Source organism: Adiantum capillus-veneris, chromosome 24 (genome assembly GCF_014529385.1).
Source record: "Adiantum capillus-veneris isolate H3 chromosome 24, ASM1452938v2, whole genome shotgun sequence".
In the NCBI taxonomy this organism is placed as follows: domain Eukaryota; kingdom Viridiplantae; phylum Streptophyta; class Polypodiopsida; order Polypodiales; family Pteridaceae; genus Adiantum; species Adiantum capillus-veneris.
In genome coordinates this window covers 5111694-5127186 of record NC_140954.1, presented here as the reverse complement: position 1 = coordinate 5127186, position 15493 = coordinate 5111694, and the positions used below count along the sequence as shown (strand labels likewise).

General features: G+C 39.2%; 1 protein-coding gene across 2 annotated transcripts in view; it reads right to left on the bottom strand.

The window, feature by feature from the left end:
* Positions 1-10822: 10822 nt before the first annotated feature.
* The window catches only part of LOC147425869 (uncharacterized), a 112743-nt gene continuing 108072 nt past the window's right edge, over positions 10823-15493 (bottom strand). The window contains exons 3-6 of one of the 2 annotated variants that reach the window (XM_086498588.1): positions 12431-12541; positions 12167-12346; positions 11990-12081; positions 10823-11921 (exon numbers count right to left, since the gene is read on the bottom strand). In XM_086498588.1, the coding sequence (XP_086354714.1) occupies positions 11840-11921; positions 11990-12081; positions 12167-12346; positions 12431-12541 (465 nt within the window). In that variant the 3' untranslated portion in view covers positions 10823-11839. The remainder of the gene's footprint in view (positions 11922-11989; positions 12082-12166; positions 12347-12430; positions 12542-15493) is intronic. The other variant, XM_086498589.1, reaches the window with a different exon arrangement.

Here is a 15493-nt window from a genome sequence, read left to right as displayed (position 1 = left end):
GGAACGTTTTGTCCTTGGAGATTGTTCTGATAATGATCACCTCCACATTTTGAGTATATCTCCATGTCTATATAATCCTTTCATTAAAAAATCAATCATTAGGGAAATCATAAATGGAATTATAACCCATCCCAATTGTCATAGAACCTTTCTTGCATAATCTCTCAAGCATGGCATTGCATTGTTCATTGGCAATATGTGTTGTTTCAACAATCTGCATAAAGAAAAGAAATAATGCACCTTTCAAAAATGATCATTGTATAAATGAAGTGAAAAAATCTTAGAGAGTCACCTAAAAATTCATGTGATGCTAATGTCGCCCTGTCCAAACTTGGCTTGCATATTTAGTAAGACCAAGATCACTTCAATCTGAACACTCTAGCTCATCAATCCTTGGTATTGCATACTTATTCTTGACTATTACCTGATTCAATCCACGATAATTGATACGAACCTCACGCTTCATGTCATTGAAAGAAAGCCTCTATGTGTCTATGATTGTGGCAATCATATCATCATTCTTTGGCTCAAACATCTTTTAGGCAAGGGGATGGTAATCACCTCCGTTACCCTCCAAGCTCGAAGGCATTTCAGGCATAGGTACCCTATCCTCTATTGGGGTGAATCTCCTGCAAACATGATTTGCAGGTTGGAAAATTTCTATGCAATGTCGACCATGAGAGTCCTAAAGAATTGGAAGTAGGTGGTATGTATAGTACACAAAATGTATAAGGCATGCCATAGCGCTTTCATCCATGCATATCGCCTCGACAACAACCTGATCTATACTAGATGGTTCAAATTTTCCATAAGTATAGATGTGCTACATTACAATGCATCGTTTGACGCACAACCTATTTGCATTGATTACAAAGACGTGCTACATTACAATGCATTGTTTGATGCACAACCCATTGGTATTGATTACAAAGACACGACACCTTGTCCGAGAGAAAGGAATCTTGGTCAAAGCAAACCACATCGTCATCACTGCTCATAACACCTATACACACATATTGTTAAAGTGGCCAATAATTAAGGCATGTCATAGTGCTTTTGTCCATGCATATCTCCAAATAGTAGTCGGAAACAACTTCATCTATACTGCATAGATTAAATCCACCATAAGTATAGACGTGTTGCATTGCAACACATCATCTAACGCACAACTCATTTGCATTGATTACAAAGGCATGACACCTTGGCCGAGAGAAAGGCATCTTGATCAAACAAACCCATATCTTCATCACTGCTCATAACACCTATACACAGATATTGTTAAAGTGAATAATAATTAAGAAAACCAAAAGGTAACCCTTAAAGTGTCCACTCTACACAAAATCCTAAACAAATTATAACTACTTGGAATTTAAGTTCTAGTGGGTTAAGTTTCTATTTGGGACTAAGTTTATTTTTTGGAATTGTTTGGGATTAGGATTACTAATTGGAATAAGATTAGAGTATATGGGATTATGCAACCCCTAAATTTAAAACATAAACTTAAACTTAAACATTGAACTTAAAATGCAAGCATAAACTCAAACCCCAAATCTACAACACAAGTCCATGGGAACAACTTGAGATATACTGGATGGATCAAATATGCCATAAGTATAGACGTGTTGCATTGCAACACATCATCTACCGCACAACCCATTTGGATTGATTACAAAGACATGACACCCTGACCGAGTGAAAAGCGTCTTGATTAAAAAAACCCGTATTGTCATCGTTGCTCATGGCACATATAGACACGTATTGTTAAAGTTGCCAGAAATTAAGCAAGCCAAAAGGTAACCCATAAAGTGTCCACTCTACACAAAATCCAAACAAACTATAACTACTTGGAATTTAAGTTCTAGCATTTTGGGTTAAGTTTACTATTTGGGATTAAGTTTATATTTTGGAACATGTTTGGGATTAGGATTACTAATTGGGATAAGATTAGAGTATTTGGGATTATGCAACCCCTAAATTTAAAACATAAACTTAAACTTGAAAATTGAACTTAAAAGGCAAGCATAAACTCAAACCCTAAATCTACAACACAAGTCCATGGAAACAACTTGATCTATACTAGATGGATCATTTCCGCCATAAGTATAGACGTGTTGCATTGCAACACATCGTCTAACGCACAAGCCATTTGCATTGATTACAAAGACATGACACCCTGGCCGAGAGAAAGGCATCTTGATCAAACAAACCCATATTGCCATCATTGCTCATGACACCTATACACATGTATTGTTAAAGTGGCCAAAAATTAAGCAAACCGAAAGGTAACCCATAAGGTGTCCACTCTACACAAAATCCAAAACAAACTATGACTACTTGGAATTTAAGTTCTAGCATTTTGGTTTAAGTTTACTATTTGGGATTAAGTTTATATTTTGGAACATGTTTGGGATTAGGATTACTAATGGGATAAGATTAGATTATCTGAGATTATGCAACCCCTAAATTTAAAACATAAACTTAAACTTAAACATTGAAGTTAAAATGCAAGCATAAACTCAAACCCTAAATCTACAACACAAGTCCTAAACCCAAAAAGTAAACTTAAAACACAAACCTTAAACTTACAATGCAAATTTAAACTCAAACCCTACACTTAGAACACAAACATATACTCAAACCCTAAACTTACAATGCAGACTATAAATTTAAAATGCAATGTAAATTTACCAAGCAAACTTAAAATTGACTTTAAACAAAAATAAACCTAACCTCAAATGAAAATGCAAACTCAAAACGTAAATCCTCAATTTGCAACACAAACCCTAAACCTAAAACACAAATGCAAACCTACAATGAAAATGAAAACACAAGCTTAAAGTGCAAATCCTAAATTCAAAAGACAAAGTAAAGCAAAAACGAAAAACCCTTAAATTGCCCACATATACTACACAAAATCCTCAACAAACTATAAATGTAGTGTACTCTTGGCCACATGGGAAGAGATTTGGGATTAAGTTTGGTATTTGAAATTTCATTTTAACGTTAGTCTTAAGTTTATCATTTGAAATAACTGTTTGGTATTAGGTTTTATCGTTTCGAATTGGGGATAGATTGTTTTGGGTAACTTAAAATGCTAAAATAATCCTAAGCTTGAATTAGCCTCAAAGTAACCCTCCATGAACCTAAACTAAAAATAGACCTAAACTAATCCTTAAGTATCCAAAGCTAACCCTTAAAGTTGAATCTTAAATTAACCTTAAGCTAGTTTTAAAATGGTACATCTTAAACTAATCCTAAAGTAACACAACTAACTAACTCTAATCGAATTGTAGAAGTAGAACTAAATTAACCATAAATAGTAAACCCTAAACTAGCCAAAAAACCTAAACCTTAAACTAGCCCTAAAATTAACCTTAAACAGATCCTAAAGTAATTGTACTATAAATCTAAAATTTAGCCCTAAACTAACCATAAAATAATTCTAAAATAACCATAAACTAGCCATAAAACTTAAAACCAACCTTAAAACTAATCATAAAAATAATTCTAAAGTAACATAAAAGTTAAACCCTAAAGTATCCTTAGAATAATAAACCGTAAACCTAATCTTACATTAGACCCTAGCAAAATTAACAAAACTCTAAACTCAATCAGCATTAAAAAAACTCTAAACTCTAAGGTATAACCTCATACTAATGCTTATACCGATACCGCTCAATGACCCATGATCATCGAACATTGAGCATTGATATGTTTTGAAGTGTCTAGTATTGTAGTAAAGTAGCCATGTTGTAGCAAAGTATTATTGTAGTAAAGTAGCCATGTTGGCTACTCTGATCCAGCCCTTGTAGAAATTTTAGTGAAGTATGATGGCTAGCTACCTAGCTACCAAATTGAGTTGGTTACTCTAAAAGATATCTAGATCAAATGGTAAAGTGTGGTATACCTACCCAACTAGGTAGATATCTTCCTAGCTAGCTAGGTTGTTGCAAACATATGTAGCTATGCTTAGTACATTATTGGCCTTATATTATGTCATAGCTAGCTAGTTGATTACATTATTGTCCTTATATTATGTCGTAGCTAGCTAGCTGATTACATTGCTAGCTATTTAGCAATCCAACCCACTTGGATACTTTACAAGCCATCTAGATTAATTGGTAAACTAGTAATAGTATACCTACATACATACCTAGGCTTGGTTCTTTGTAGGCCTTGTAGTATTAAGTAGCTAGCTAACTAGTAAATTAGTTGACTTCTATTTTTCAAGTCATCTAGATAGAATGCTAAACTATGGTATATTTACTCGAAGACCGTGATAGCTACATAGCCACCTAGCTAGTCCATCTAGCTAATGAGATAGCTTGCTAGCTTCGCCAATTGGATTCTTAATATGTAGCTAAGTTGGTTTGCAAGATGGTTTATGAACTACAACTAGTGAGCAAGCTACTACATGATGTGGTTACTTAACCAAACCCAATACTCTTTAAGTTCTAGCCCTTGCTCCTCAACCAACAATTTTGAAGCATAAAAAACACCAAACCAAAAGAGTATCATGGGTTTTATCATTGGAGATTACAAATCAAAATTCTTCCTCATTTTATCATTAAACAAACACATGTGATCAACAAGAGTATGGTAGCTTGATCAAACTGCCAATGCATTTTGTATCTCATTTTGCTTCTAAAAGGTGTAATTTTTAGCAAAGTCAATGAAGAACATAACCACATATGCTAGAAAACTCTAGTTAAAATGGTCTACTTTTTCCATCTTTTTCCATGAAGTTGTGGAAAACAGACTTCTATAATTTAAGCATTCTTATTAAGGCAATATAGCTCATATCTTCATATGAAAGGACTTTTCTTCTCTTCTTCTGAATTTCATACTAAGAATTGCATCAACATCTTCATTGTAATAATCTTATTGTCCTCTGTTATCTCAAGAGAACAAGAAGAAAAAAATTGACTACCTCATTTCGGATATGAGCCCTCCAAAGGCTTCAAAGCAAAGCGAGTAGGACTATGTAGCTTTGGGGCATAGTACACTCTCCCAAGCGTATGTGACACCCATATTTATCAAGGTGAGTGCACTATCACCCGAATCTCTATAACCTTGACAAACTTGGCAATGACAAGGGCATACCGCTCCATGAACGCCTATCCTCACATGACAAATTGATAAAGTGCATTCCTCCAGAATATCATTTGAATGTGCTAAATTCAACATCATGTGTTTTGATCATTGACCTTCTTCACAAAATCGAGTTCCAACTTTTCAGAGCACCATTGTTGTGTGGTGATGAGTGGATGCTCTCTCTTGAATTGTGTAGAGAGTCCCACCTGCAAAACACATCAAGAGCATTACTATGTAGATAAATAAATTGACGTGACGATACCGGGATCTATACATAATTGTGACAGTGTCACTAGCTAGTTCCGTGCTACTTTTGGAAACATGCAATATATACCATGCACATACTACTTCCATGACTAGAGATAATCTCTAGCAAAAAGATTTTCTTCTGATGAGACTTATAGAGGGACCTAGATAATCCTCCTCATGATGATACCTCAAGATGTAGAGGGACCTAGATAATCCTCCTCATGATGAAACCTCAAGATGGTCAATAGCATGCATTTCATACAAGTTCTTTTGAATGTGGTGTCTGCATACAACTTTCTTGTTTGGAATACTTGTCAGTTGTGACTATTCTTATGTCCATGGATGACATTTGATTGTGATCTTCTTTTACATATATTCATCCCATTGTGCACAACCAACCTCCAATAATTTGGATTGAGCTCCATTAAAAAAGGTTCATGTAATATATTTTTGAAGCTTGAGATAAGGCTTAGTGAGGGGCTTGTGTGCGCATCATCATCCACTATGATATCAACATGCCCATGCTGGATCTTTTCATGAATACCTACAAAAACCACAAGAGCTACTTTGTTATGCTTAAGCTTCACCATACTCTTGAAATGATTGCTTCATTTGTGTTTTCATCATGTACAAAAGCACCATTCAACTTTGCCAACATACATAGAAACTTGCAAAAATGGTTGACGACATCTTTGACCATTGCCTCATCTTCCCAGCTATGTCTCTTCTGCGAGAATTACTAGCAAAGTTCTTGCCTCCCTCTTCCATTATTCAGTATGAACTATGCTTGTCAATTCTTGCCATTATTCATTATAAACTATGCCAGCCAATTTTTGCAACTTTGTATCTTATTGCTTTTATTGACCAGCATAGTTCATACTAAATCTTTGCTATTTTTGCTTCTTCTTGCACACTAAAATTTAATGCAGAGAAAGTTAAGATTACCATTGTCTTCATTTTAACATTGAAGGAAAGAGGAGTCATGTATTTAAGGTCTATTTACATAGGGTGTTTTTATGAATCCTATTGGCACCCAAAATAACTCTGGGCCTAGAATGCCCTTGCCAATACTAAGCCCTCAAAACCTTTCTAAGATGCCAATACATTGAGCCCTCAAAACCTTAGTAAGACAAATAGCGAATGGGAGCTGCAACGAATGAAAAAAGGTATTCCAAGGAGGTAAAGTCACAAGGTCTTGATGCAAGGTCTGAGAGGTCATTGAAGAGCGCTACCACCAAGAAAGAGGAGGGTGAGGGAGGGGAACAAGAAGAGGAGGGTGAGGGAGGGGGACAAATGGCATAGTGTCGTGGGAGTTTCTTACAAGGCATGGGAGGCAACGATGCAGACAGCCAGTGACAGTGAGACACACAAGCGATTCATGAGAACGATCGTGAGTTCCAAGTGGCAAGGTTGTGACTGAGGGTGTGAGAATCTTTGAACGGATTAATGTAGGAACCAGCACACTAATAACAATGAAAAGACACAATTTCCTACATTAGAGGATGTGTCCATTGCCCTCGTCTATATGGGTCACAGGGTGCAAACCACTGGCTCATATTCAAATCGGGACTATTATCGAATCTTGGTCGTTGATCTGTAAAAACTAATTTCGGGATCTAAAAACTAATCTCGAGATTCTGAGATCAGTTTTTTTATATCTCAATAATGATGTTTTTGAAATTATAACTACACGGTCCCGCATCTAAAGCAAGGTATGCACACCGACGTGATGGATATGGCGTTGGGCTTGATGGTTAGGACAATGAGTTGTCACCTCGATAACGAGGGTTCAAATCATGGGTGCAAAGGGGTGGGGCATTTTGAAATTAAGCCCCACATCCCGCTATTAGTTTTGCCCCCACTAATCCCAAGATTAGTTCTCACAGATCCATGATTGAGATTCAGCAATGGCCTCGATTTGAATATGGGTCGTCGATCCCATGGTTTGCACCCCGTGGCACTTCAAGGGGAAGTGTCTATTGCCCAATGTCCCTCTTTATAGAAATAGGAAAACAAATGTCAACTATCTCCCACATTGGCATACATATACAAAAGACAATGCTTAGACATTGCCTCTCTCATAAGAAATAAGAAGGGAAAAAATTTGCGGTGGTAAGGCAATCTCATGTAGTAGATTGTGTCAATGAGTTTTGAGACACACCTAGACTTTGTCCACACCGAGTGGAATAAGAAATATGTCTCCTTCAACACCCAAAATGTTGCCTAAGAAATTAAGTACTTTAGAAACTTGTAAATGAACATTATTGATATCATCCTAGCATCCTCAACATGAGAATGTCTACTGGAATGATGAACGCAGTGGCTATCACCTAAAAAGCATGTAGGTCTTTTTGAAGAGGCTCAAGTCAAGGTAGCAAGGAAAAGAAGGAGCAATGTGCCTTAGCCTAGCACAACACAAGAGGCACCATAAAATTGGTCATGGGAGAAAACACACATTTTGCCAGCAATTGTGTTGTAAGGAAGATCACCAATAAAACAGTGGAATCACAAAAATTTCCACCGATACATTAACGATTGCTAGTCTTTGTTATCTGTTCAGTGCCTGTCTACCAAGGAAAATCACATGAAAGTGTTGAAACTAGGACAAAGACAACTAGACACCCTTTTTTTGGAACCCAAGGGGCTCATAGTTGAGCCGATTTCCAAGAACCTTGGTGCTTGAAAATGTAGCTCAAAGTGCACGTAAGTGAGCTATTTCAAAACTTTCATGTCTTCCTTGTATTGCAAAAAAAAAAACACTTTTAGTTGTTAATAAACTTGTTATTGGTTTGCTTTCCCTTTCTTGTATGTAAGGCAATATAGAATACTAGGATCCAACATCCTTTGTCCAAATCAAAGCAGATGAAAAAATCTATCTTTTCATTGCGAAGAAAGGGTGGCAAGAGGATCAGACTTCCACATTTGTAAGTTGCAATAAGATGCATACAAGGAGCATAATAGGAGAGTCCAAAGTGCCACAAGAGATCCTAGAGGAAAAAAAGAGCAAAGCCAAAACAATCTATGAGAATTGCCTCTACCAATCTGTGCATCAAGGGAAGCCAAAACAGACCTTTGGCATCAACAAAAGCTACAATCACATTTAGTGTGAGTTATGAGAACTTGATGCCTTCTTTTGGTGTTGAGAAGTTGAAGATACTCCTCTTCTCCAATTTTTTTTAAAAATTGACTACCTTTGAAGTATTTTTTAACAATGCCAAAAACAAGATTTTTTTTAATAAAAAAATTAATCCTTTGTTACAATTTCTCTTTCCTCATTGGTGAGCATCCTCATTTCTCTAGAGCTAAAAGACTCAAACTTGAATTCTAATTTGGATGGATGCATTGTTTGCTACATATCTTCTAATATTCACCATCAACCACCATAACGTCTAGCAATTTCTGATAATTCATTACATGATTTTAGTCTTGAATGTGCTGAATGATCGTAATTGCTAGGTAAATGTTGCCCACATGTTAAGAGGACTCAAATTGAATAGACAAGAGGCCTCCATCACCTTAAGGTTTTGAGGACTAGATGGCTAGCACAATTTGGAAAAGCTCTCAATTAATCACACTTATGTGACAACAATACTAGGATGGATGACCTCTCGGGAAGTTTGTACCCTTGGATTTCTTGCACGGTTTTCTACATGCTATCAGAGCAAGTGATGTGCCTTGCACTTAAAAGGCAAAGTGCCTAGCATTTGTGAGTTCTAAGACTTGTTGACTAGGAAAGTGGCTACATGCATTGTGCCCTTGGACAAGTTGGCACTAAGGGCGAAGCTGGCCAAATGTTGCCAACGTGCAACTCAAATTGGATAGACCGAAGGTCCCATCACCTTAAGGTTTTTAGGTTTAAATCGCAAGCTTAGTTTGGGAAATATCTCAATTAAGTGCACATGTGCAACAACAAGACCTGGATGGGTGATCTCCTGGGAAGTTTGTAGCCTTGGATTTCTTGCATGGTTTTCTATAGTAATGTGTTATATATATACTTTGCAAGGTTACTGTGCAAAGCATCTTAAACCTTCGCAGGGCATCTCTTTCTATTTAAATTGAGTGTGCCGCATGATTGTGATGCAAAAACATCGTAAATGTTAGCAGTCAACGGGTGCATCTCTTCCTATCTTTATGTGCAAGAATCAAGCCAACCTCTTGCCCAATCCAAAAGGATTGATGCCTCTGTAGAACATATTTAGGTGAATGAAGTCCACTTAGTAGCAATAAACAATCAATTTTACCTCTTTCAGTGCCTCTCCCATTTGTCCTCTCTAGGCGTATGATTTATATTGAGGGAGGCGACCCGCCTGTGCAAACCCAATATTGCAATATTTTAAGCGGTGTGCTTTATACAATCATGTGATTGTCAACTCAAAGTTCTACTTGAATTTAGGGAACGGGCTATGGCCTATGCACGAAAGTTCTATTTGTGGCTAGCATATCCATCATGTATGATGCATACCCTATGTCCATGAATCACATGTGAAAGGTCAAAGAATCATCTTTATATGCATACATACCCTATTGCATACATAGGGCATGGATGCCTACCCTATGTCCATGAATCACATGTGAAAGGTCAAAGAATCATCTTTATATCTCCCAAGTGCCAAAAGGCATCCCTTTCTAAGTAGAAAAATATTCCCTATGTTTGCATGATGCAAAAGCCTATGAGATCATCAAAAGTCCGTCTTGAAGTCTCTACCTTCTCCTATATAAGGATTGTTGTACACACTCATTGTCCAATGGAATTACATGATGCTCTTCTCATTATGAATGACTCTCTCTGATTCTCCATAATTTTTCACTGAAGACATCTCCATTGGTAGCTTTAAATGCATTAAAAAGCAATCGTTTAATATTAATGATCTATAAAATCAATGAAAATTCCAACGAAATGAATCCAATGGTCATTGATGCTTAATAACACTATCAATGAATTACAATGAACAAAACTATGGGGCATTAAGCCCAAACCTGACTTAAATAATTAAATAACTCCATCCACAAATTTCGAGTGCTTGACCTCAGTTGACCTCAGTAAAAGTTGACCTCTTACAAATGCTCAAGTGCCCCATGTCTTGTCTAATTTATTTTTAGATTTGTTTGTGGAAAAATCGATATGCCAAGAGTCTTTACAAGGAGCCTCTCGGAAGGCCAGGGTTGTGACCAAACTTAGGTCCCAGACATAAGCCCTAGAAACAATACTTGTTGTAAGTTTGGAATTAGACAGAATCCTTACTAGAAGTACACACCTACGTACCACAAACTTTCTTGTAAGGGATAACTACTAAAACACCCCGAAATTTGTGGAAATTCTTAAACTACCCCTCAAATTTAAAAAAATCCCAATATGCCCCTCATAATTGGCCAAAATTTTCCAAACTGCCCTTCAAATTTTCCAAAATTCCCCTTGCAAAGATCTCCAAATACAAAATTTTCTGCAACTCTTCATAAGAAGACTGGTTCTCCCTCAATAGAAGATGGTAGAACTAGGATTTCAGATGGTATTGACATTTGTTGTGGGGTTTTAAAACCAGCTAAGTATGTACAAAAGCCGGAAAAGGAAAAGCCAGTGTGTGTTTATCAACAACAGTGGGCTGGAGAATGCGCTTTCGCTGTGGAAGCTAGGGCTCAGGCATCTAGTGGCTGACGTGTACAAAAGCATAGCTGCCCACTTCACTATGCACTCTGTATGCATATAATAATTATAGAGAGAGCTCAGAGAGACATACAAGTGATAACCGAACCATAAGGTATACCAAGAGCCTCCCATAAATTACACTGTTTCTATTGCTTATGTCCGTGCTTTTGTTCTAGAAAATTGCACAACTGGTAGCACAACTCGGAAGAGCCCAATAAAGAAAAAAGAATGTAAAAGAAAACCTATTGCTTGGGCCGTGTTCGTTGAAGAAGTTGTGGCCAATGTCATAAAAAAGGGCACTTATGCCCAAAAAATTGACAGGTAGAGAGAGGCCAATGGGGCCACACGAGCTGCGGCATCACCTCTACTCAATGTGAAGCTTGAAGGGAAGCATGAGGTAGAGCAAATGGCCACTGCAAATGTGGATATATTGGCAGCAAAGAAAATGGTTAGCACCTTCAGTGAGAGGGTTCATGAGAGGAAAGAGCAGCTGCAGAGAATGAATGTAGACTTGGAGGCAGTAAACCTTCGGCAAATAAACCAATGGACGCTTGTCGACTCTCCAAGATATATCCACGCTGCTACTAAGTTTCAGGACTTGGTTATGAAAGCTTAAGTTCCTGTTGAGGCCAGCAACCCCATGTGTTGGGGTTGAATTGTGAATTTAGATTATCTGGCTCCCCTGTCCCGGACTTGTTAAACCAATATCCTCCTGGTTTGCTCATGTCATAACCAAGGGTTGCTCTTCTACCATATCCATTCAGACTCTTTTAAAATGCTGCCTTTCTTGGACTACCTGCTGCTGCTGGTGTAGAGAATCCTTCAACTGAAGATAGTGTGGAAAATTTGTTGCTATCTGTTTGTGAAGACCTTGGTGAGACGGGCACTTCGAGATGGACATCTACCAGGCTGCGAACTAAGATGCATATACTCCCTACAGTTTACCCAACCCCACCTTGTTAAACGTTTGGAAAGGAGTTCTTCATACTTATAAAGGATTACCTGTTGTCCAATGGCTGACTACCACCTCTTGATAACCCAATTGCCCTTTTCACATTCTGTAGATGTGCGCTTCTGATTTGAGCATCAGAGATCTGCTTGAAACACAAGATTTGGTACACTACAATAGGCTGTTTTATCATGAAATCCCGGCACACGATCGGGTATGCAAGGTTTTACCTTAAAGTCTAGGCTCCCATTTGGAACTTGAACGAAAGGATGATGCAAGAGTGCTGCAGCAGAAGGACGATGTGCCGGATCCCGTTGCAAGCAAAGTTTGATGAAGGATTGCCCTTCTACAGAGAGGTTATCTGGAATAGGAGGGATCTCTGCCCTGGAAACCTTGAACATTGCTGCTACCTAACAATAGATGCAACCCTCACTCAACTTCGAAGAACAACATGTGCATAAGCATGAAAGCGCATTTCAATTCATGCCACTTACACCTTCATACTCACTCCATGGAGGCTTTCCAGTAACCATCTCCAAAACTGTGCATCCTAGACTCCATATATCGACAGCATGAGCAAAACCAGTGTTTCTTTGCATGATAACCTTGAAGTCACCATAGAACTTATAAAACTCCTTTACCTTATTTCTTTCCATGAATTCCTAGTTCTCATCATTGCCACAGCTATGAAAACTTATTCAAGAGTAACCGTTTGAAAAACTTTCAAATTGCAGTTAGCTGTATAAAACAATTCAGCTAACAGCTTTACAAAGAGAATCAAAGTACGAAGTGCTAGAGCTACTACATTACAGTTTTTCCTGATATCTTTATTGATAAACTCTCACTCTTTACGATTGCTTGAAGATGCATTTGCCTGATTTCCGCTAGAGGAAAGGTAATGTGGAAGCTGGGGCTGAGGTACGAGAGAGAGAGAGAGAGAGAGAGAGAGAGAGAGAGAGAGAGAGAGAGAGGAAGAAGAAGAAGAGAGTTTCAACGTCGTAGGAAACTATCCCAAGAGACATTAAAGATCTAGCCAACAAGGAGTTGAACTCAAGACCTGTTATTCAAGAGGGAAATGACATAACCAATCTACCACACTTGGGTGATAGAAAGGTTATACCATTTTCCTCTTTTTATTAGCACACACACACACACACACACCAGAGAAGAAGAGAGTTTTAACGTTGTAGGAAACTAATCCAAGAGACCTTAAAGATCTAGCCGACGAGGAGTTGAACTCAAGACCTGTTATTCAAGAGGGAAATGGCATAACCAATCTACCACACTTGGGTGATAGAAAGGTTATACCATTTTCCTCTTTTTATTAGCACACACACCCACACACACACACACCCCTGAGAAAAAGAGAGTTTTAACGTCATAGGAAACTATCCCAAGAGACCTTAAAGATCTAGCCGACGAGGAGTTGAACTCAAGACCTGTTATTCAAGAGGGAAATGGCATAAACAATCTACCACACTTGGGTGATAGAAAGGTTATACCATTTTCCTCTTTTTATTAGCGCGCGCACACACACACACACACGAGAAGAAGAGAATTTTAATGTCGTAGGAAACTATCCCAAGAGACCTAAAAGATCTAGCCGACGAGGAGTTGAACTCAAGACCTGTTATTCAAGAGGGAAATGGCATAACCAATCTACCACACTTGGGTGAGAGAGTGAGATAGATAGATAGATAGATAGATTGGATTATCGTCCACGGAGGTCATATATGACCTATGGGACCAAGAACACAACATTACAACGATTCATTCTCAGTGTGTGCTGATACATATCAGTTAAGGACTGAGGGTCCATCAAGAGGGTAGGGTAGGAGAAAACAAACAAAAACCTAAGGGTCGGCTGGGGGGAGAGCTGGTTTGGGATTTCGGAATTCCTGGATGATCGCTTTGCCACCTCGATAGATTGCCCATTTTCCTTGCTTACGCGCTTCATGCACCTTCTTAAGCTCACTCGCTTTACTCTTGAGTTGATTCATGGTCAATTCTTCTGCAATCCAAAGCTTGGTTTCTTTGAGAGAGAGAGAGAGAGAGAGAGAGAGAGAGAGAGAGAGAGAAATGAAATGAAATGCTATATTAACATTTTCAAAAGGCCAAAATGACCTATGAGACCACAACACGGTGAATCTGATACAATGTCTGAGTACCAAAGATGAAAAAGGTACTGAGAAAAGAGGTACTATAGAATCCTAAACTCCTAGATGTGAACTAAGCAGCTAGCTGGAACTGTGTAGGATATGAGTAGGGGGGTGAAAGTAGTGAATGAGGGCTAATACAACACAATGTGAGAGTTGATACAAAGGTTGGTACAAGATGAGCAGGGTGTACAATCCTCAAAAGAGCTAAATCACAGCAACTCCATCATCGATCGCTGGCGGATCTGATCAATCTCCTCCATGGTCAGTAGTCTGACCAGGCGCATGCATGCCGGGCCAAAGTGATCCGAATCCTCGATGCACCCTCCGTCGATGTTGTGTAGCCCACCGTGGTCGTGGGCGTCTGGATCTCCCTAGCTCGGTCACTCGATCAGCGTGCCTCTGGTGTGAGGAGAATGTGAGCTCTGTTGTGGTAGCTGCTCCTCCGGCTGCCCAGTGTCCGCTCTGAAGAAGTCTGTGATCCGTTTGTGAGACAGGCTAGTCTCTTCTCTCATCAGGCTCACTCTGTCTACACAACTCCAACAAAAACAGTCCCAGACATCTTTGGTCCTCATACCCCATGACTCTAGAGAGTGGTCCAATGCCCTCTCTGTACAGGCAATGAAAGCTGACTCGTTTCTCATAGTAAACTGGGCAGTGGCATGTGTGGTGTACTCTGTCGCAGGCTCCATGTGACACAGGGAAGATGTCCTGGCCTCTGCCGATACTCCGCTGTATCTACCAATCTCGACCCGAAGCTGGTGTGAAGATGTGCGTATCTGGTCAATAGCATATCATAAGTGGGTATCCATTCGTCACAAAACCATCCTCAGTAAGCTGGAGAAGATGCTCTCTATAGAAAGCCATCTTCGTGCCCAGCTCCGGTGCCAGCTGTATCCAAGTCCTCCTGGTATCTGGCTAAGTCGGGTCCTGGCGGATGATCCTGGTGATCTCGGACTGTGTAAGAGTCAGAGAGGGTGCATCCAATGAGTATTGGAAGGGGGGCAATCTGCCCATGCTGACCCATGTACCTGAAACCATGATGTCATCTCCCCATACCAGCATGTTGTCCCTGCATAGCTAACCGTCGAGAGGACTCAAGTGCTAGGCAGGCATATCTATCTCTGGGGAGGTCCCATAAGCGGTGTATAAAGGAGACTGATTTGGTTAGTGCCTCAACCACTAGTGGGGGGAAAGCTAGCTCTGCTCGAATAATGTCATGTGGTACTGAAGCCTTGGATCTAATAATCCACGAGATCATAGAGACCAGAGGCTTCTCCATGTCTCCCCATCCATCAGTACGACCCGACCTCCCATGATGGTCCAATGAAGGCCCCCATATCTGAACTCCATAGAGCAATGCCGTAGGCCACCAGCATGCCAGAAAGCCAGAGCTTCGTC